A 23,822-nucleotide genomic window follows, 5' to 3' on the forward strand; every position below is an offset into this window, starting at 1 on the left:
CAATGCTGTGTGTCTTTGTCTATAAAAGACATCATAAAAAAAGTAAAATAACATTTTGACATACATGGGAAACTAGGCAGGCAGAGTTTGATAATTTTTGATGTCGTGTCTCTTGTCACCGAAAGCCTACTCATGCATCTTTTTGAGCCCCACAAAGAGCATTTGCATGTACACTTTTATTTTTGGGTATATGCCAGGGAGTCAAATAATTAAATTGAATCTCCTTGTAATGCCTGGTAGATAATCAGCATAGATGTGAAAAACATACATGGCCTCTTAAAAAATGCCTGTTTGTGAAAACTTATTGGTAATTGGTTAACTCAAAATTACTTATAACATCATACTTCCTAGTGATAAGTGCTAAGTCTGAGTTTTCTCTGTTCATATTATATTAATTTTCAGAATTTTCAGGATGATTTTCCTAATATACTTTGTGACACTAAGTAGATAAAATGATTTAGGATAAAACTTAATATAATGAGGTTTGGAAATCATCTGGAATGTGTTAACCTAGATTAAAAATTAGGAGTCTGCATTGGAAAATCAAATTCATTTGAGCAAAGCCTATCATGCCTTCTAGAAAAAAGGCAACACCTTTGATATTGTGTTTCATTTTTCAACCTTATTGGACTTATAATTAAAAAAAAAAAATCCACAAAAAAAACTTCCATCACTTCTAGAAAAGAAAGTTAAAAAGTGCTTTATTACCTAGATCATGCAAAGCAGCATTCATTCTTTTCTAGCTAATTTTTAACAAGATTTATAATAATATAAAATCACAATTTATGTGAAAGCCTTTTATTCCTGATTTAAACCTTCGTAGTGAGATTAGCATTTAAATTATCTGCCATCAATTTTATTTAAGTTTTTAATAATGGCTGATGTCTATTCAATACCTGTAGACTAAACCAAAGATCTTGTTCGTATCAACCATTGTTTTAATACCAGAAAAGATATGGATATATTTGTTCAGGCAGAATCCTTAATTAATTGATGCATGACCAAATGTATTCATACAGAAGCAGATCCATTTGATATGCTGTTAATAATATAGGCTCAGTATACTAGTGTTTCTACCTATAAGCTCTAGTTTAAGTGGAAATAATGAAGTTTGACATCAGGCGGTTCTTGGAAAAAGAAATAACAAAACTATTTACAATCATTGCAGAATTGTCCTGAAAAACATACTGTCTCCAAGATCAATTTACCTATGAAAAATGTAAATGACAATTGCTGATCAATTGCCAGTTGCAGAACCTATGTTCAGTTCTCTCAAGGAAGTCTGTAAACATTTTTTGAAAATGGAGCATTTCAGCAAACTCCTAAGATGAAACACACACACACACACAAAAAGTAATTAACTCACTATTTTGTGTATCTCATAGATTCAAAAGTTTTTAAATAAGGATGTGAAGTTTAAACATTATTAAACAATTAGTCTTTATAACAAGAGCATTTGTATCCAACAGGAGTAGCTCAGAGATTATTGGTTTTGTAAAAAAGACTAGCACGTTGAGGGACTTTTTTTTCCTTCATGTTTGCAGTGGAGCATAAATAGGCTGATATTTCTTAAAATGGCTATATTCAGTTTTAATCAGAATAACAATGAGTTAAGTTGAAATCTACAGTTACGATAGTATTTACAGGCATTTCTTGCAGTTGTCTTACAGACAGAAAATACAAAGTGTCAATTTATTCTTTTTACCACATTAGGCAACTGAAATACTCCCATTCATATACCAATACAATGATGTAGGAATACTGACTTCTTTTTCTACAAGCTTTAGACAGCTGAAAAGATTCTTCTAATTGGAGTTTTGTCCAAAGGTGCATAGGGTTTCCTAACAGTTAGAGCAGCATAAGCATGGTAAGGCTTTGAAAGTGGACTGAGAACTCTTTAAAAAAAAAAGTTTTAAACCAGCACTTTTATACTTTCCAAGAATTCATACAAACCCTTTATTTGCTTTTCATTTTAATCTGTACAAAGAACAATCATGACCTTACGTTTCATAGGCGTATATTCTTTCCTGGTAGCTGCATTGCTATGATCATCAACAATAATCAGCCATAACAAAGCTGTACATGGAAGAAGACACATAAAAGGACAATGACGGCTAATCAAATATCTCTCTTGAAAACCATTCAATATGCAAACTTTAGGTCATTCTTTCTTCAGATTTTTGTTTCATATGGTAATGTGTTTCTCTGACTCAAGGTTGTCAAGTGACTTCAGATGAATTTTGGATCAAGAAAGAGACTTAAGGGCTTTATTTAACAAAATGTTCCATGAAAATCCACATTTCATTTACTCACAGTTCATTGAAAGGATTTTAAGCTTTTTGTTCTTTTGTTATGACTGTTAATACTATTAAGATAAGACTAATCCTGTGTTCTGCATAACATTAGCATGTAAGTTTCTGAGGGCACATGACTCTTTAGGGTGTGTTACAGGGAGAGTACATCTACATACTGGGATAATTTTTAGAGAAATGGAAGTTAACTTTCTGCCTACCATAAAATTAACATGTGTGGGGGTGCGAAATTTAATACTATTCAGGGTATAGAATAATTACGTGTTGTTGAGGACTGTTCAAGATTCTGAATCAAAATAAATAGACATAGGCAGATAGAGACCACATAAAGCATAATTTTGAATGTTGCTGTGCCCCTTTTGGCAGCAACTATCACTTGGAAAAAAAAGAAGATAAAAACTTTTGTATGTGCTTAGCATCTTACTTTGGCATGCAGGGAACACTTTCTCACTTTTTGTTCAGTTTTTATAGCCCTGGCACCTGTCCTGGAGGAAATACGCAAGTCTTTCCTTTTAATGGTAGGAATCCTGCGATGTTTCCTCATCTCCCCTTTTGGGTAATTATTGTGTCTGAGGCACAAACCAAGGTGGTGAAATTTGAGGTTTAGTTCATCCTGACTGAGCAAATATTCTCACATCTCACCCTTTTCACAAGGTAGGAAACTCTGCCTAAATAACAAGGGCATGTTCTGTGCCTCTTCAGGAGGATGAGGATACTATGAAGGTTTTGATGAGGCAGTTCTCTGGCTCTTCCATTGTTTTGTGGTCTCTTCCAAGAGTGGGGTGCAGGAGAGGGGAGGGTCATTATTTCCTTCCCAGGCAGGTAGCACCCTCTTTGTCCCTAGTAATGGCTGAATTTCATCCTAGATGCCTCACGTTCAACAGGGGAGAATGCGACCTGTCCCATCTCTCAGATGATGTAAAGTATGTGAGATTTAACTTTTCATTCCAGATCTCAAAATGAGTGTGCTTCACCAAGTTGAAGGACGCCTGCTATCTGCAGCATTGTGTTGAAAGCAATTTAGAAGTACAGCTGAGAAAGGACTTGGTGGGGGTTTTAACTGGGAAAAATGAGAAGCGTGATGACAGGAAGTTACTAAAAATGCTCAGGATATTGCAAGTCTGAAAAGTTCTATCAATGCTACAAGTAACTATGCTGAAGTAGCACTGACATGGGTCTCCTGAGAAGCGACAGCTCTGTGAATTTCCTCATGTTACAAAACCCAGAAATCTTCATTAAATGTTAGATCCAATTCTCTCTTAATGAAGTATGTCATAGCCATGAAATAGCAAGCTGAACGTATGATGGTTTCTAGGGAAACATCCTTATTAACTGAATTTCCTGATGAAGTGCATCCTGATTTAATAAAAATATATTGATTATTTTGATGTAATAAGGAAAGTTAACTATGGAGTAGAAAAACATTGAAGCTATTTATTGAAACTTAGACAGCATGAAACAGTCATCTTTATATGACTTTTGGTTTCTAAACAGTAGCTTTAATTTCAACTTTTTTTTTTTTTTCCTTCACACAATTTAGCCATTAGGACATTCAGAAATACAGTGTTTATCACAAGTCAGACCATGTACTAAAATAAAGGGGCAAGAGGGAGGAATGAATATATTTCTCAAATTTATTTTCCTCCTATCTTAACAGTTGGGAAAAGGCCTATGTTTTAACCATTAAGATTTTTTTTATTTTACTGTTACTTCTTTAGATAGTTAATATTTTGTTGTTGTTATTGACAAAAAAATTATTTGGCCATTGCGTAAAAATGTATTTGTTTGAGGGAAATAAGCACAGGTTTCTGTGTTTTTAAAAAAATTTATTTAGAAATGTTTTGTGGCTTTGGTTTGTTTTTTTTTAATTCTAGGATGAATTTCTAATCAGAAGGATAAAGACGTTCAGCCTTTATTTGTGGTTGGTACATGAAATCTCAGAAATGTTGGAAAGTACAGTATTCACTGATTATCAATTCTTTATTTGAAACACCTGGAACTGAAGTAGAAGATCTCATAGTGTTGTGGTTTAACCCCAGCCAGTAACTAAGCGCCTCACAGCTGCTTGCTCACCCCTCCCCTCCCCACAAGGAGATGGGGAGGAGAATGGAAAAAAACCTCTTGGGTTGAGATAAAGACAGTTTGATGGGATAACAAAGGAAGAGAATAATAACAATAACAATAACAATAACAATAATAAAAAACGAGTCACGCACAAATGCAATTGCTTACCACATGCAGAAAAACAAGAACCCGATGCCCAGTCTGTTTCCAAGTATCAATCCCATCTCCCGGCTAGCTTCCCCAGTTATATATATCTGGAGCATGAGGTTCTATGGCAGGGAATCTCCCTCTGGCCAGTCTGGGCCAGCTGTCCTGGCTGTGCTCTCCCAGCTGCTTGTGCACCTGGCAGGGCGTGAGAAGCTGAAAAGTCCTTGACTTTGTGTAGACACTACAACCACCTAGCAACAACTAAAAACATCAGTGTGTTATCAAAGTTATTCTCATCCTAAATCCAAAACACAGCACTATACCAGCTGCTAGAAAGAAAATTAACTCAATCTTAGCCAAAACCAAGATATAAATATTTCCTTTAAGAGCCTCGGCACAGATTGGAACATCAGAATAAAGAAGTAGCTGTTTGATAGGAAGTCAACAAATATGATTGTTGGACTTTGATCCTTACTGATATAAGAAGCTTACCATAAAAAGCCTTGTCATCAATTCCACTAATTCCATTAAGCATTAGAAAGTATAAGTAACTTAATATATTACCTCAAATTTGTGCAGGACAAACTGCTAATTTGATTTCTCAGCTTTGTTGTGCCTGTATTTTGTTAAATTAACTGTTGACATAGTACACTGTTTGGTTCACTAGTCCTAAATGTACATTAAATCATTTTGCAAGAGAAGGCATCAACCTGCCTAAACTCTGAACATGATTTGTCTTCAGATCTTTGATTTTTAATGTACTGAGCAGTGTGCTGGGAACTTCAAAGGGGAAAAAATTGCAAAAAGAGTATATTAAAAATCTTAATATTATGAAGTATAAATTAACCTAGTGTTGTGAAATATACTTACTACTGCTGTTTGTTAGCACACTTTAATATTCTTATTTAGTAACACTAGTTGCATAACACCAGAACATGCACACACACACACACACGAATCCTTATCATATCTAACATACAAAATGCTTGCTTTCAGTTTCCTGATAATCTGAAGTTTTGCAGCCCATCCATTGATATTGTGGGTGCCAAGATTATAAGGATACACTCTTTGAAAAGTTATTAAAAATAGCAGCTTAAGTACCTTCCTAAGAATTGTATTTTCCTCTATGCACTAGGGAAGGTAAATAAATTTGAAAATAAATTGGACTCTAACCATAGACTCAGTTTTCTTGTTGCTCAACTTAAATTAAGAAATACAGTAAAAATCCCAGTGATTATTCTGCTATTTTGTTCTGACCCCAGCTCAATAATATTAAATGTAAAACCAGATAGAAATACTGTATTCTCCATAATAACATTACAGTCAACGTGAAAACCCTCACCAGCTATGAGGGGAGAGAATAGAATCTTGATATTTAAATTCATGATGTTAGACATGAAGGTAGTAAATATTAGATCATAATACAGTTCAATAAATATGTCAGAGTGGTATACATATCAATGCACTTCCTGATAAAATTTTGAGAGGCTGCCATTTTGATTGAAAAATAGAAGACTTTGGGAGCTGGACATTTTCCTGTGAGAGAAGAAGTTAATATCAAAGTTTAAGAATGTTTTTGCATGTAACTTTATTTCATGTGCAATTAATTTGCAAATATTTATATCAAACTATTAACCATGTACAGTCACTCCTTTTTAAAAATGCTACCATCAAGGAACATAAATGTCTTTGCTGGTTTTTGCTTGTGTGTGTCTGTGTTCTGCCTGTGCCTCATACTATTTTAATAAGACTCTTGACAACTCAGCATCTTGAGTGTTCAGCCACAAAGCACTCATACTACATATGTAAGTATTCATCGCTTTAAGCTGACCATAGCGTTAATGCCTGTTTAGTGAACTTGTTTTTCCAAAAGAGACTTTTTCTTGTTAAAATTATCTGAAGTCTAGACAGAGGCAAGTATGTTTCTGAGGAGTAAACCCTCAATATAAGATAATTATGTATGTGATTTTGGCTCCCTCTTACTGAATTTCTGTGGCCAAATGAATATAGCCTTGGAGTATATAGATCAGTAGAAACTAATTAGTTTAAAAGATACGTATATGCTGGGGAGATGGCAGAATGCGAGTTTGTGACAAATCTAAAAGAGCAGTGGGTTTAATTTCAAATCTTTTATGTAACATTTCTCTGAGGCTCAATTAATATTAGCCAATCTCAATATTTTTCTTGCTTTTCCAGTCAGTTATTATCCTGCTGCTGCTGTTTCAAAGATGTTTTAGTAGTTTGTTAATACAATAATCATGTATTTATAAAAATGAATATGATAGATACTGTTGTTTTATTAGAAAATAATAGCAAATATAGTTTTGGAAAACAAATATGTGGAGAGACTTCTGTGCCTCATTTTCCATGTAAGATGAGAAAAGTCCCACGAGATGTAGAAAGTTGATATGACAATTTTAAAAAACTTAATCTGTGTAAATGAAATAAAGCATGAGCCATTCATTATTGATTAGGAGGAAAAACTGCAGACCTCATCCCTTCATTTGTTGTTAGATTAATCCAGATTTGGGACATATTGACAGCAATGTATTCAGAGATCCTGAAAGATATTTGAAGTCCCAAAAATATATCAATACATACATTTTCAGCCCCTTTGCATCTTATCTGTATTTTCCTTTCACACATTTATTTTTACTTTCATGATTGTGGGATCATTTGTGGTTGATGCTTAATCTGTTTGAAAACATTTATATAAAGCTATTAACCTGGACCATGTTCAGTGACATTTTCTGAAAACATTATCTTCAAGGAACATAGCTGTCTTTGCTTTCACATTTTCATTCTTTTAACTTTCTTGTATCTTAAGTGGTAAAACAACACTATTGTGTTTAGTCCATAGGTTTGGTGACCAAAATAAATGTTTTATGTTGGTTTAGCCTTCTCAACTGTACTTTTGTGATATAGCATTTATTATAGCATTTACTTCCTAAGAAGCAGAAGACATGACTATTAGGATTGCTACTTACTATTGTAAATTTATTATTTTTGCAGTTGTTGTGCAAACTAATAAATTCCATGGTTGCCTTTGTATTACTTGTTCCCTCTGCAAGCTTACAGAACAGAACAGAAATATTTCAGTTGGAAGAGACCTGCAACGATCATCTAGTCCAACTGCCTGACCACTTCAGGGCTGACCAAAAAGTTAAAGCATAAACACTGACAGGCTTGGGGCATCGACCACCCCTCTGGGAAGCCTGTTCCAATGTTAGACCACTCTGTCTGTAAACAAATGCTTCCTAATGTCAGGTCTACTGTTTGCTATGAACCTAGAGGCTTTGTGTGTATTGCTAGCTTTCCTATGCTAAATTCTCACACTTTTAATCTTATTCTTTCTCCCTGACACTAGCTCAATTACTTAGTGATGAGGGCTATTTGTACCTTTCTGTATTTCCTTCTAAGTTTCTCTTTTCCTCTCCCTTTTTTTTTTTTTTTTTTTAATTCACTGCCTGTTTTTCTCTTCATCGTATCAATATAGGGACATTTTATGATACCAGATATACAGGAAGTTGGGCAGAGCCTAAAATGAAGTGTACTGTCATCTGAAATGTGCCAGAGGTTTTCAACACACAACAGAGAGCTTAAAGCAATGAATTTTGCTAACTAGATGCTAACACTTTAATAACATAAACTGGATTACATCCATTTTTCCCTAGAACTTCATTGCATATCAGTGTAACTCAAACCATCCACAAGTTTTCTCACTCATAGTTAGCCTATGGAGGACACCTCCTAGTCTTGCTAATTCAGGCAGCTAGCTTTAATTAAATAAACTTTAAAAAATCCTTTAATTTCTTCATCTACAATATGTAGAATTTATGTTACAACAGAAAATAATGAAATACCCAGTCTTCCACTGCAATGCATAGTCTCCTCAACTTAGAGAGTTTGCTCTGCAATTTAATAATGGGATCAAACTTTCCAGATACAAGGTTTTACCAACTTCCCCATGGTCTACAAGTAACCAAGTTAGAGACTAATAAATGAAGTTCTTTTTTACTCTAAAAAGTCCATGATTATTAATCTTATAGTAATCTTTCTGCATTGCCGCATATTTTTTGTGCAGATAGTAATTTCAATACACAGGATGTGAGTAGCATTTAACCCAATCAGAATTCCTAGTAACTGCATTTCTAAAATTTTAATGTAGATAAATTTAATATAATGTTCCTGGAGGACAAACAATAAATGAATAAGCAAATAAAAAATAAAAAACAACCTTTAATTTTAGATTTGAAATCATGGGTTCTGGGTTGACCACTTCCATTCAGGAGTGAAATTTTGAGTCTATGAAATACAGATTTCTGGAAAAGTCAGCTTCAAGATCTGTAGCAGTCAAAAAGACAAAATCAAAATTTGCAAGTTATTAGAAAAGAAAAAGATAACAAAGCAGAGCACATCATTATGCCACCACAAAAGTTCATGGTTTTTCAGTATCTTTAACAATGTGTGCGGTTCTGCTGCCTTCACAAAGAATCTAACAAAACTGAAAGTTTCAAAAAAAGCCAACAAGGGTGATAAAAGATATGAATCTTCTTTCATATAAGCAACAATTAACTGAGTTAAGGTTCCTCAGTCTAGAAAACAGTCAACTAATGGAGAATATGACTGAAGTCTAGAATATTATAAGGAACTTGGTATGGCAGGGCTCAGTTACTGATTTTCTCTTTCAATAGCAGAATTAGGGGGCACTGAAATAAATAAATGAATGAAACAAATTGAGTAAAAGCAAATGAAGAAACAGGAGCCAGGTTTGAAACAAACAGAGGGAGGTAAACCTTCATATGCAAAAAGTGATAGGCCAAAATTGTTATGAAAACATATTGTGGATGCAACAAATTTACATGAGTTCAAAGGAAGATTGAACTAGTTCATGGAAGATAAGCTCCCTGAGAATTACAAAATGCATGGAAAAGACATTCATCTCATAACATCCCTGATCTGAAAGTTGGAAATATTAAGGGGAATTACTATATATTTGAAAATAGTTTACTCCCTAAACATTGACTTATAGCCACAGTTGGAGACATTTTATTTAAGTTAGATGAACCTCATTAATCACTTCTTATAATAAGCAGGCCTATTGTCTGTTAGGTCATCAGCCATATAAAATAAGAGTTCTGGATCACCAGTTGAAATATTGCAGTGTGTAATGCCTTTCTTTGGACCTAAATAGATTAATTTCATGACTGACACCTAAAATCAGAAGCAGGAGTCTGCTGTCTACATGTACAAGCTATTAATATTTTAGATGTCACAGAACACATTATCTGCAAAAGGCTGTCAGATTGACAAAGGACATTTATGCATTCTTCAGTTGAAGTCCAGATGAAATAGCTGAGGCTCCTTAAAGGGAATCTAGCTGCCTGTGTTTAGGCAACTGCAAAGGAGTTTGCATATATTTGCATACATGTGTCTGCGAGGGAGATACCTCCTCATAGACTCTGGCAACTAAATTCTCCTGCTTCCTGGCCTTCAGCCACTTCTCTGGAAATGGTTGGGTCTCCCAGATAGATGTTCTATGAGATCTAGAAATCTACCAGACTGTACCGATATGCTGCCATATGGAATTAAAACCTGCTCTAATTTGATAGCGAACAGAATATAGGGATTAGCATCCAGAGGTAAAACTCAATTGCTTAAACATAAACACCAAGAGTTTGATCAACTTCAGATGCTTTAGGGTATCTGAGACATCTACATGGGTCTGTCAGATACAGCACAAAATCTGCATAATAGTTGCACTGTTCTGGCCTGACATCAGCAAGATCACGGAATCACAGAATCATTGAGGTGGGAATAGACCTCAGGCGGTTTCTAGTCCAACCTCCTACTCAAAGCTCGGTCAGTTGAGGTGAGATCAGGTTGCTTAGTCCAATGGATCCTGAAAATTTACAAGGTGATTTACAGAACCTCAAAAGCCAGTAGATATGTATATACAGGCAAATGAATCAAGCACTTAACATTTACAACTTGTGGTCTTCTTGGAAATGTAATAGAATATTCTTTCAGCTTTGTGCACTGAGCATCTGTTTTGGTAACTACTGATCATAATTTTTATGCCAATTGCAAAGATTACATTATCTGGATAATTAATCCTTCATTTTCCCAATAATACAGCAAAACAATAGCTTCAAAACTTGCAGAAGTAAGTTCTTTTCTGGGTTTTCGTTGTTTTGGTTTTTGAGGATTTTTTTTCAGGGGGTTGCTGTTAATTTTTTTTGTTTGATTTCATTTTAGAAATAAGGAATGATCCTGTAAAGTATTAATTAAAATGCTGTAGAATGTTGTTATGTTATATGACTGCATATTCAAGATGCTTGCAAAGAGATCCCTTCTGGATTCTTTCAGCGTTATGTTGGAAACCATTAAAGATAAGTCAGGCTGTAGCCTGCAAAACAATACTTAATTTTCTTCAATGTCTTCAGTAAGAGAGTAATAAGATTGTAGTCTTACAGGATGGTGAAACAATGATCTAAAACTTGCCTAGAATCTTTTAAAAATCAACTAAATATTTACTTTCCTGCCCCTCAAAAAAAAAAAAAAAAGCAAGCCCTACAAACCCATATGTTCTACAATGAAGTAATATACTTACCCATTTTGTGATCTTCTCTCATTGCATGGTATTGCTTTTCTAGGAATTTCTAGCTTTTTTGATTCATGATCATGTCATTCACAGATCTTGGCTGACCTAGAAAACCATGTGCTTTTTAAGGATGACCTAGAATGCCAGAAGCTTATTCTGGAAGCCATGAAATACCATCTTTTACCAGAGAGAAGAACTCTCATGCAAAGTCCAAGAACTAAACCTAGAAAATCTACAGTTGGAACACTTTATGCTGTTGGAGGAATGGATAACAACAAAGGTATTAGAGGTTATTTGTTACTTTATAAAAGTTATATATTGCATTTTCTTTATTAGAAAATAGTGAAATAACTTTCTATTCCAAGACTGGGGTGGTGGTGTCTAAGTCAGTCAAGAAATGCTGCCAAGACTTTTGGTCCAATGAAAATCTACTGATATTTAAGGAAGAATATAATACTGTTAGAGAAAAACAAATTGAGTTTTGAGTTGATTCTTTGTTTAAAATGATTATAATTTTCAGAAAGAATTTTAACAGAAAGTCTAGTGACATTCATTTACCTTAGTTTTAGCTTTCTAGAAATTCTCTTTCATTTATGAGTCAGTCAAATATGTACACATCTTTTCTAATCAATGAAAAAAAGGCAGTTTAATACACAATGTATTCCATCCGTAAGAAGTTATCTGAAATATTATGGATGATTCATGTTTTTACAATGCAGAAATTTATCAATCATCTAGAGAAAAAGCCTAGACAACTAGTTTAAACTAGATCACTACTTTGTCAACAGCTAAAGGAAGGGGAAATTATTCCCATCTTATTGTGAAGAAAAGTAGGAAGCAGTGGAAATTTTATTAAAATATTTTGTTATTTTTTATTGGGAATAAGAATTACGATTATGTGCTTTTATTTCTGGTAAAGAAGTATAATCCACTGATTTCTTGAATGAAATAAAATATTTCTATATTCCAACCAAAAGCTAGCTGTGTTATAAGCCTATATACTCAGAAAGGCTTTTATTATTATTTTTACTTGTAGTTCACTACAATTCCACAGTATCTTACATTTTCATGTCAGTATTTAGACTGAAGAATATGCCTTCAGAAACATTAGTTCTAATACAAAATAAGATGTGCTTAAAAACGTATAATATAAATTCAGATCTTCAGTATTTTGCAAGTCTGTTTCTAGGTATAGTTATTGCAGTTGTTTTACTAAATAGCTGTGGCAATATCATGTGCAAAAGGACACTGCATTTTTTTCTCATAAAGTTACACCAATGAGAAAGACGTATGACATCTGTGCTTGTGTGAAAAAAAGGTCAAGAGAATAGAAAAACGTGGAGTAAAGAACCAATACATACATTTTCTTATTATAGCTGCAGATTATTTTTATCCTTTCAACAGTTATAAATGTTTTTGTAGCTAAATGTTAGCCATGAATTTCCATAGTGAGCATTGCCTTTGGATCATAAAATACCTGAAATACAAATTTTCTCTTACTTAGGACAAATGGCGATGAACACTTTAAGTATTTGGGTAGCGAGAATGACTATAAACCCAATTTAGGTGCAGCTGTGTTTGTTCTAGCTTACTATACAGATGTGTTCGTGGTTCACAAAGGAAATCAAATACAGAAATATTTAGGAAGACAGCACAGAGCGTAGCACCGTCGCAGCATCAGCGTGGGCCTATTTTGCAGAATCGGGTCAGGCAGAAGCAGTTTATTTCTGTAGCAGCATGATAGAGGTTCAGCCCTCTGTCAATATGAACTCTGACTCAAAATAAAAGTACCAGGGCTAATATACATTTACAGCAGATAAAAACTGCTTTGAGAGGGGACCTGGTATGGCAGAGCAGCATCTGTGTCGAAGACTTTATTACAGCTGATGTAATGTGTGTTCCTGGTAACTCAGGATCTGCAGCCATGCGACCTTGACTTGCATCTGCTCAGCTCATCCCTCCTGTGATGCTGCTGTGTCCTTGCCTAGCTTTTAGGCCCAGCGAGGTTTGCTTCCACACGTCAGTTCAGTACACCTGAGTGCTGGTTGCATGGAGTTGCTGTGAGTTCATAAAGCACGCCTCAATATTTGGGCCATGACATAATGCTGATACTGTATTATCTCTCCTCAATAATTAATAGTTTATTTTCTTTTCCCGCAACTTTCTCCACTGAAATGCTGACATGGATGATTGCGATTCACAATGATGTATTTTTAATGCCTCCGGGTATTTGCTACCAAATATGAAAGAGTTACATATAAGAACTAGATGAGCTTAGCAAATTAGCTATTTATTATCTAGCATACAAAACAGTGGGTAAGTGCTAGTATTATGAAAGTATTTGAAGGTTATGTGGCCCATCACATAAAAAGTAGCCTAGCATGCTAAATCAAGTTTGTTTTTGAAATCTGTTCTGTAGTTATCTTCCTTTCTATAAAAAAGAGGTGACAATTAAACTCCAGCAGCCAGTGACTGGAATTATGCCTGACGTGAAAAGTTAATGCAGCATAGTGCTAACTAGATAGAATTAAAAGGAACAAAGTTAGATCATTTCATAATTTTAATTTCCTTAATGTACAAAATCTCATTTAAATCTCTGTTTCCATACACCTTTGTTTATTTATTCTTTTAATTTGAAAGGCACATATAAGAAACAGATTCTCTCTATAAGTTTAAATTAATAGAATGAGATGTATTAATAGTTTAAAGGTATATGTTTTTGACAATGTTCCATTCACGTTATTTATGTCGTCACGCTGACTTCTGTAGTTTGGATCATCAGGATTTAACCATCTAGTAGTATACAAAAGCTGTCTAAGTGCACATATAAAGGAGGCTGCTAAGCTGAAATAAATGAGTAAATGCAAGAAGTGGTCATACGCCACTTTGTAAGAATGGTAAAACACTGACTTCTTGCAGCCGTCTTGGGATCCCAAATGCAGAACAAAACCAATGTGACAGAACATGACATATACAGACTATGTTAGTGCCGTGGAAAATTCTGATGAGGAAAATACACTGGCACAGCAAGAGGAGATTGGTATAAATTATTGAGCAGTGTTATACTGATGGCAGAATACTGATTGATCTCTCATGAGGTGTTCTAACCTGTCTCACTGCCTAGCAGGTAGAATAATAAGGGACAAGGAGAATCTGCAGAAAAAGAAAACTAAAGAAAACAAAAGTGTCAGGGTAACCATGATCCAAAACCACTGGCATCTATTACTTTTGGAATAGTCCTAGATTAGTTCATCAAAGTGCTAGATTAGTTCATCAAAGTGCTAGATTAGTTCATTATTTACTGGATCACAGTCTTTAAATAAATACAAGTGAAAAAGAAATGAAAAATTATATGAGCAAGAAAATGTGACAAGTCATTAAGAAAGAGGAAAAAGTTGATATACTGAAACACTGATATTAAATATGTGTTTTTCATTAATCTTCTGATTAGATATAAAACCTATCACAAAAAATGCTCTGATGGTAAATAGCTGAGGTACATAATTAGTCTACATCAAGCAATATTAAAAGTCCTTTCATTATTATTTAGATATTTTTAGAAAGATCTTTGATATCATCACAGATATATTAAAAAATGAATCTTTTGAAATGTGAAATTGTGAGGTCTCCAGTCATTGTTCCTTAAACTCCCATGTTGCATATTTTGCCTTTTCTTTAATGGTTTTCAATCATTTGTAATATTTCTTTTTTCTTTACAAATATGGTTTATCAAATGTGGTTTATTACTTATATATAATTATTTCACAGAGATGTCATCTAACATGGCTACATGAAGTCACTCTTTTGCTCTGGTGAATGTTTAAGATATCCTTGTTTTTCTGCCTTTTTTTTTTTTTTTTAGTTTCTAGCAAGATGTTTCTCACAGCACACTTCACTTAAACCTTATTTATTTTAATTTTATATTTTTCATTCTCATATAGGCATACTTTTTAAATTCTGAAATACTGGACAACCTATTGTAATTACTGTAAATAAAAGCAGAAAAAAAGAAAGATCATGTTTTTCCTCTTGGGTAATTCTTCTTGCTTTTTAAGATATGTGTCTGAGATGTCTATAACTTGAAAATCTATCTATATATCCTTCATCTTCAGTTCAGTGGGAATTCATTAAAAAAAAAGTAAAATCCATCGAGATTGTTTCATGGCATTTTGCAAGTTCTGGAAATTGCTGCAAACCACTTTGTCTTCACATACATAAAACATTTGGCAGCATTCATTATCTATTCATTTGATGTACATAACTATCTTGAAAAAACATCTTCATCTTATTTGTATTTTCATTCAAAATATAGTCTCACTGAGTTTAATATTCAGAATGTAGTCCTTGTATTTGTATAATACACAAACAGCAAAACCCACTTAAGAAGGTATAGTATTTTCTTTTTTTTAAAAAAGGGAAAAAATGTCCAATGTGTTTATTACAGAACATTGCTCCCTGGTGTGCTTTTTGAAAAGTTTTATATAAATATGCATACTTTGTAAGTATATATAGATGTATATATAAACTTATATATAAGTAATATGAATTATTGAGGTGTTCTCTTAAAAGCTGAGGCTGTAGCGTGGTAAAATACCCCACCCTGTCTGTTGTGCTTAAACTGTTCCTTAATCGAGCAAGCAAATGAATTCATGGCTAGGGCTTCCTGCATTTAATGATAGATTGTCTTCATAATGTATTTTTGTTAACCTGCTTTTTTTTTTTTTTTTTCAAAGGAACTTGGTATATTTTCTTATTCCTATTCAGATATTAGAATACACATAAATAGTCTCATGCTTACAAACTGTTAAGAAACGTTAGGAACAGCCGCTGGCTGCCCCAGCCCAGGACCCTCCTGCCTGACTGCTGGAGCCCGGCAAGGTGCCCCTGGGGACCCGGGGTCTCTGCTTGGGCTGAGGGATGCATCTGCCTTTTTCCCATGAACAGGTTCAACCAGTAGCAAAGCTAAGTATGTGTCCGAGACGGGCACACGCACAAAGAGGACACGGTCACAGCCAGTCACACAGATGGCCAGAGGCAAGATGCTGCCCCAGCAGCTCCCACACCCAGGACTCACACCAGACACAGGCACAGACAGCCACGTCCCCTCCTCCTCTTGGGCTGGCAGAGGCAGAAGGTCACTAGTGCAGCACACACACCACACTCTCCAGGTTCACAAGCACATATGTTTTTTGATGTTCAAAAAACATGTAGACGTGGCACTTTGGGACATGATTTAGTAGACATGGTGGTGTTGGGTTGATGGTTGGACTTGATGATCTTCAGGTCTTTTCCAACCTTAAGAGTCTATGATTCTATGATTCCCGGATCCCTGAGCACTGGCACGGCCCCTCTGCCCTCCTCCCTCACACTGGTCCCCCTCCGGTAGCTGTTTTTGGGATGCAGCCCCAGTAGCTGGAGGTTAAAGACCCCTCCACTGGCTCCAGTAGCCACTGACCACAGTCCAGGGGTACCCACACCATCAGTCTGACTCCAGGAGCTGTCCCTGTGAAGCAGGAACATAAACGTGGTGTTATTACTCATGAAATAAGTAGATGTTCACAACAGATCATCTGAGAATTGAGAAATGGACTCTCCCTTTTGCAATCTTACTCTTTTTATTGATAGCATCATATATCCATCTCACCAGTCCTCTGTATGAGTTTCTTCTGCCTCTAGTGCTAGTTTGTTTTCACCTGTACGTTTTCCATGAGGACATTTGTTATGTTAAATTAAAGAATCATGTAGTCATAGCCTTAAAATACCTCAGGAGGATGATAAGCCAGAATAAATTATGCCTCTGACATTCCAAGCAGCTGTCTGCCCACCACTTTTATTCAGATATCTAAAACTGTCCTCTTAAATCTTGCCTGATCTATTTAAGTTACAGTTCTGTCTCAGCCATACAATGTCAGTGTTTTCAAATATCATGAGTGATTTTGCTAAGATAGATAGATGGTTGTAATGTGATGTTTACTCAGTTCCATGTGATAAATTTTAGTATTATTTCTTATACTTTCTGGAGTCCATTTTTTCCAAAAAATGAACACACTTAGTAGGGTGTTTTTTTAAAAAAAAACATTAAAATATGTGTTGGTATAAGCCAGTGTTTTCCCAGTCATTCCCTAGTTGCTAATGGGAAACAATTTACCTTAATTGTAAAATGCACTAATAAACAAGTGATATTCCATTAGATGTAGGTCAACACTGTGTACTAATGACCATCTCTGTTTTCCTTCTTTTTCACCCTTTTTGGAAGATTCAGCTGGAAAAGAATAATGGAATATATAAATAGGAACAACAACAAAAATGTGTATCTCATTAGAGTCATCAACCTAGCATAGTGATGAACTTGTCATCATGGTGGGTTTTCTTGAGAAAATTAGAATACCAAAGTAAGAGGCAGGCAGGGTATGGAGAATGAACAACTGAATTTTTCAGTATCTATATTGCAAATGTGCATCAAAACTTACTTTTTCATTTTAGATTGCTTAAATGGAACAGACAGAAGTTAGCTTCTTGTAAAAAAAAAAAATCTGCTGCTTTTTAAAACAGAAAACAAGGCAACAGATTTTAGGACCCTTACTTTATCTATTGCAGAAATTCGTATTTTCAGTCATTTTAATATATTCCAAGAGTTCATCATCTGATATACATTTGATAAACTGCAAAGGGAGTATGATTTTTAGTTTGATTCACACAATAGTAAATTGAAACTGAAATGAACTGTTTCAATTCCTAAGAAATATATTTATGTTATATTTAGCTGACAACACAACATTCTGGAGAGAGGAATCATAATTAATTAAATAACATTAAGTAACCTCATGAAATTCAACATGGGGAAGTGCAAAGTCCTGCATCAGGAGAGGATCAACCCCAGGCACCAGTACATGCTGGGGGCCACCCGGCTGGGTAACAGCTTGGCAGAAAATGACCCGAGGTCCTGGTGGGCACCATACTGAACAGGAGAAAGCAGTGTGCCCTTGCAGCACCAAAGACTAATGGAATCCTGGGCTGCATTAGGCAAAGTATTGCCAGCAGGCCAAGGGAGGTGATCCTTCTCCTCTGCTCAGCACTGGTGAGGCCACACCTTGAGTCCTGTGTCCACTTCTGGGTTTCCAAGTACAAGAGCGATAAGGAGCTGCTAGAGACTCCAGTGAAGGGCCACCAAGGTAATGAAGAGACTGGAGAATCCTATGCGGAAAGGCTGAGAAAGCTGGGACTGTTCAGCCCAGAGAGGCGAAGGCTCTGGGGGTTCTTATTAATGTATATAAATACCTGAAGACAGGGTACAAAGAGGACAGAGACAAGTTCTTCTCAGTGATGCGCAGTGATAGGACCAGAGGCAACGAGCACAAACGGAAACACAGGGGTTTCCCTCTGAACATCGAGAAACACTTTTTTACTGTGAGAGTGACTGAACACTGGCACAGGTTGCCCAGAGAGGTTGTGGAGTCTCCATCCTTGGAGATATTAAAAAAAAAGTCTAGACGAGATCCTGGGCAATTTGCTGCAGGTGGCCCTGTTTGAGCAGAGGGCTTGGACCAGATGACCTCCAGAGATCCCTTCCAACCTCAACTGTTCCGTGATTTTTTATTCTGTAATATGATAGTGTAATTGTAGAGTAAAGGTGGAGCTTGGTAAATTACTTCACCAGAGGAATATGAAATACACTGGCTAATGACTGATGAGATAATTAAATGTGTAAAATCACACTAAAATTCTCTTCTCATCCAGTTCTTATGAGTATTAACATTATTATTTGCTTCTTTTCAGTCATGTGAATTTCAGTGTGTTCCAGAACATTCAGCCTCATAGGCTAATTTGCAGTTACAGTACTTTGATTTACATGTGCATTTCTGAGTAGAAAAAAATCCAGATTGTAGCACCATCTGGTAGTTTTTCGGTACTTATTTTGCATAACTTAATTTCTGGCCTCTTTTCAGTGTAGTTAACTTCTGAAATTGCTGATTCAGTTACAGCATGAAATAAAGAGAAGAACCTAAAGTGATTTATCCTGAAGCCTGCATGGCTTCAAATATAGGGCAAGAGCCAAAGGTATCACAGAGAAGATATACTTGATCGTCCCACAAGCTCCTCACCTTGCCAGTCTGTTACCCTGATATTCACACCTATTGCTACAGCCTATGGGGTCAAGCAGACAGCACAAGGGGCTGCTGCCTTTGTGGGAATATTTAGGGGATTATTCTCCCAAGAGCATCGCTGTGTCCCCCCTCATTGCTTTCCTGCTGCTTACTGACTTTATTTTCTGACATCCCCAGTGCAGGTATTTTATCACTGATTAAAGTACACAGGAAAAAAGGAAACCTTGTATATGATCTAGAGGACACATGCATGTCAGCTTGGTAATTTAGAGAACCTCTATACCGTCAGAAACCTTAACTTTTTCCATACACTAACCAATTTTTGTTCCCTGATCATGCAGGTTTTATTAATGGTCGTTACTACTGGGATTGGCTTTGGAGTAAACCAAATAGTTTCTTCCAGCACAAATCCTGGATGTTGTTCTGGAGTCAGTTCACTGTCAGAACCGTCCTCAATAGCCAGTGTGGATGAGACCTCAAAAATGTTGTCACCTCCAGCCCTATGCAGTCCTCCAGCTCTATCTTACATCTTCAGTCACCTCACAAATCTTCATGCCAAATTCTAGGAAATGCTCCAAAAGGCCATAGTTTCAGGCATAAGAACATCCAAGTACGCTTCAGTAAAGCTCTCACCTTATTTTTAACACTCTGAACTGGAAAAACAAATAAGCGAACAAATTTATGTCTTTGGACTACAAAAGGCACCATATAGACCCCAATGAATCCTAAGCGTTAGCTGGCTCCTATCCCTGCAAATTAGGGATAGCACCCTTCACAACAGGTTTACCTCAGAGGGAAGTAATTGAAGCGAAACAGAATCTCCCAGGAACTGAGCCAACAGCTAAGCAGTGCAGATGAGCATCTGTATAACTATAATGATAAATAATAAAAGAAGACTGAGGGTAATGGGAAATTGGTGCTGTTGCGATGCCAAACTGCTCAGTTCACATAGTTTAAACCAAATTATGATCAAAGCAGCTTATTGGTTTACTTATGATACATAATTAACTGGCAATCAGATGAACTACCTGTTTAGGATCAATATCAATCATGCAGTAGATAAACTGCAATGCTAGACAATTACAAAATATGAATTAACTTCTGCAAAATTTCTGAACACCGTTCTTGAGCAAATCCCCAAAATTTCTAGTCACACACTCACACGTGCACACACATACACACACACAGATGCATGCAGCCCCTCTCTCACGGTTTGTGGGGGTCACCGTCACCACCTCCCCAGCGATAGGAAGCTCCTCTGGGTGCACACCTCTCCTGCAGGAGATGCAGTTGCCCCAGCATTGCTGCTGTGCACATGTAGAACTTTTCTTTTTATTGTTAGCACCTTATTTTCACGAGTTCCAGTGGGAACTGAACTGCTTTTAAAGAGGAGACATGTGGGTTTTGTTGATGAACAGAGGTAGACTAGCGTACTGCATGATATAAATCATTAATAAAAGGGACTTTTCTAAGTTCTAGACTAGATGAAAACATGAAATAAAACATGAATGTTTTATGTTATAAAACATAACACTATATTATAAAACAAAACACCCAACACTAAAGGCGTTACCTAAAATGACTGTCTAAAAGCTGTCATTTCTGATACTCTTTAAAATATAAACATTAGTGGAAAAAGACTTGTATTAGTTTTAGAGAATTGTGATCATATTTAATAACTGAATATTCCCAAAGGTTTTCTGATATTTGTACATGTCACTTTATGGCAAATCCTTTGACACTTTAATATTAATTTTTTTTTCCACTCCAAAAATGTAAGAATTATTATATATAAGTTCTATATTTTGGAGTGCTTAAAGGAATTTCTACAGTCTAAAGAGAAGAGTAGTGAACTGCTACCCTGTTTTCTATATAGCTCTTTCTTTACCAAGAGATTCTCCTTGATATTTGCGTCAGTAACCTATTTAGGTCACATTCGTTCCACTTGAGTAACCATCTTTTCAGTTCAAAATGTAATGTTGCAGATCACTAGATCAAGGTCGTCATTTTGCACCTATTCATAGCAGCATCTCTAAATCTTGAGCAGCATGGTCAGAGTACACGTCAGAAATAGCTTTAGTGTACTCTGCTTTAGTAATAGCAAAATCAGCCGAAAGTCTTACACGGAAGAAAAAAAAAAGTAGAAATTTTGTGATGATAAATGTAGAACTCCTATCCTTCTTCATGGCTTTAAGTACAGAATCATTCTAGCTATGAGAAAAGCCTTTACTGTGGAAATGTCTACATTGAATGCAAAGGTAGACTTTGGGGGGTGGGGGAATGTTTAGGCATTTGTATGTGCTTCTGAAGCAATTTTCACTTTGTTTATGCCAAAATCCCTGCATTTATAATTAACTGAAATGAATATATTGCTCTCATAGTCTCAGACATTCTTTATAAACTTTATCCGACTTCATGTAGCCTACATCAGGTTGTTCAAAAATACCTACTAACATCTTTGGGAGACAGGTGCTAGATATTGCTGCATTTATCTTAAAACATTGAGTTACAAATGACCTTGCAATACTTTTATTCTTTTTCATGTGATGACCTTGGTATGTGATTAGTCTTCAATCATCAACTATGCCAAAAAGGTGAGAATGGCAATCAACTTTGTACAAATTTTTTGATTTACAAAACAGTAGCAAGGAAATGTAATATGCTTAACTTCAGAAAAAAGAGTAAGTGTAATAGAAAGACAAAGATCACTTGAAAAGGTTTCACCAAAACAATTTCACAAGCTTACCAATTATTACTAAAACAAAATATAGAAATTTGTACTGTGCAATGGTGCACCGATTTGTAGATGAAGGTAAAATTGTGAGATCTAGTACTTTATTGTTTTGTCAGAAACCTTGGATCGCAGAATCACACACACATCTGCTGTGTACACATAGGAGTTGTCAGCAGCAGTTAGACATTCACACAAAAATACCCTGATCATCTACAGTACTTTCATTTCTAAAGTTTTCTTTCTCTGTAGATCTCTCATTACTTCATAAACCTTGATTAAGTAGGGCTTTTAATGCCCATGAAAGTATGCACAATACACAGAGCTAATCTCATCCAATACCCAACTGGATGATAAGCAGAATTTCAGTTAAAAAAAAAAAAAAAGTTAAAATGCATCCAAAACATCAAGAAAAATCCTTACCTTCTTATTTGAAATCATTTGTGCTGCCACAGTCATGGTACAGGTTTTAAATTTACCATACACTATTGTTTGTCATGCATATAGCTATTAAATGAATCCTTTTTAAACTCTCTATGTCTTTTTCATGTACTCTGTCTTCAGTACTAATCACTGAAATAACTCAGGCTTTTTTAGAGATCTGTCCATCTGAAAAAAAGTGGTTTGTGCACATGTGTACGTATAGAGGAATTGCCTGAGTGCATAATATGTTTATTCTAAGTACCTCAATATTCTATGTATTTGATTTTCTTTTGTCATTGCAGTTTCATATCCAGTATCTTAAAGATACAGTCTAATAAGTCACGTTTTTCCTTTTTACTGTTAGATGACTGAAAAAACTACTAGAATGATACATGAGTAAAATAAACTATAATCAAATATATATTTAATGTAATTTCACATAATTTTTAGATAGTAGTATTTTAATTTGGGCCTGTGTGTGTTTTATTTATACTGTGGTATTCCATCTGTTGTGTTTTATAGGAAAATATGTCTATCTCTGCATAATCACCACATATGCTACAGTCAAATATGAATAATGATTTTGTTCTCTATTTAGTTTATTCATATCTTCACATTAAACCTGTATCTCCTATTTCCCTAAGAAAACATACTATAGTCTCTTCCCAACTGCTTCCTTCCATCCTCCTATTCTTGGGAAATTGGATTTTCCTTTGTTCTGAAAACTTTAATCATAATTACTTTGGTTTGTCCATGGGGATTAGAAAAAAGTAGTTGTCTACAGATTTCTAACATTGTTAAGACATCCTAACACAGCCTACATAGACTGGGGCAGGCAGTATTAACTAATGTTGCTCATTTCTTTGAGTTATCACAATTTGGAAGTTGCTTCAATTAGGAGTTGGCTCTGCCGTCTACTAATAATGGCAGAGAGGAGAAGACTTCCTGATCTCAGCTGGGATGTGATGCTGTACTGGAGTTGCATGGCAAGGTTTTGGTAGTGGGGGGGCTACAGGGGTGGCTTCTGTGAGAAGCTGCTAGAAGCTTACCCCATGTCTGATAGAGCCGCTGAGCCCATCAGTGATGGTGGTAGTGCCTCTGGGATAACATACTTCAGAAAGGGAAAAAAATGCTGGATAACAGCAGCCAGAGAGAGGAGTGAGAAGATGTGAGAGGAACAACTCTGCAGACACCAAGGTCAGTGAGGAAGAAGGAGTGATACAGTGGCTTGGTGGGCACCTGGCATCCAGCCAGGGTCAACCCACCACAGATGCTGTTAACTTTTGCTTGTCACTAGAACCTGCATCTGGCTGAGTGACTGTTCCTCCAGTGTGCCACCACGGTGTTTTAAAATAAGTTGTTTGACTCTAGATACTGATCTCACCTTAGAAGTGGTCAATGTGAATGGGGAGATGATTCCTTCTCTCTTTCTGCTG

The 23,822-nt window shown here is 35.7% G+C and overlaps 1 protein-coding gene across 1 annotated transcript in view; it reads left to right on the plus strand.

The window, feature by feature from the left end:
- Nucleotides 1-23,822, plus strand: part of KLHL1 (kelch like family member 1) — a 260,797-nt gene that overhangs the window by 177,406 nt on the left and 59,569 nt on the right. Inside the window, exon 6 of the mRNA XM_054806173.1 lies at nucleotides 11,221-11,407. Within this exon, the coding sequence (XP_054662148.1) occupies nucleotides 11,221-11,407 (187 nt within the window). The remainder of the gene's footprint in view (nucleotides 1-11,220; nucleotides 11,408-23,822) is intronic.

Source organism: Grus americana, chromosome 1 (assembly GCF_028858705.1).
Source record: "Grus americana isolate bGruAme1 chromosome 1, bGruAme1.mat, whole genome shotgun sequence".
NCBI classification, from domain to species: Eukaryota; Metazoa; Chordata; class Aves; order Gruiformes; family Gruidae; genus Grus; species Grus americana.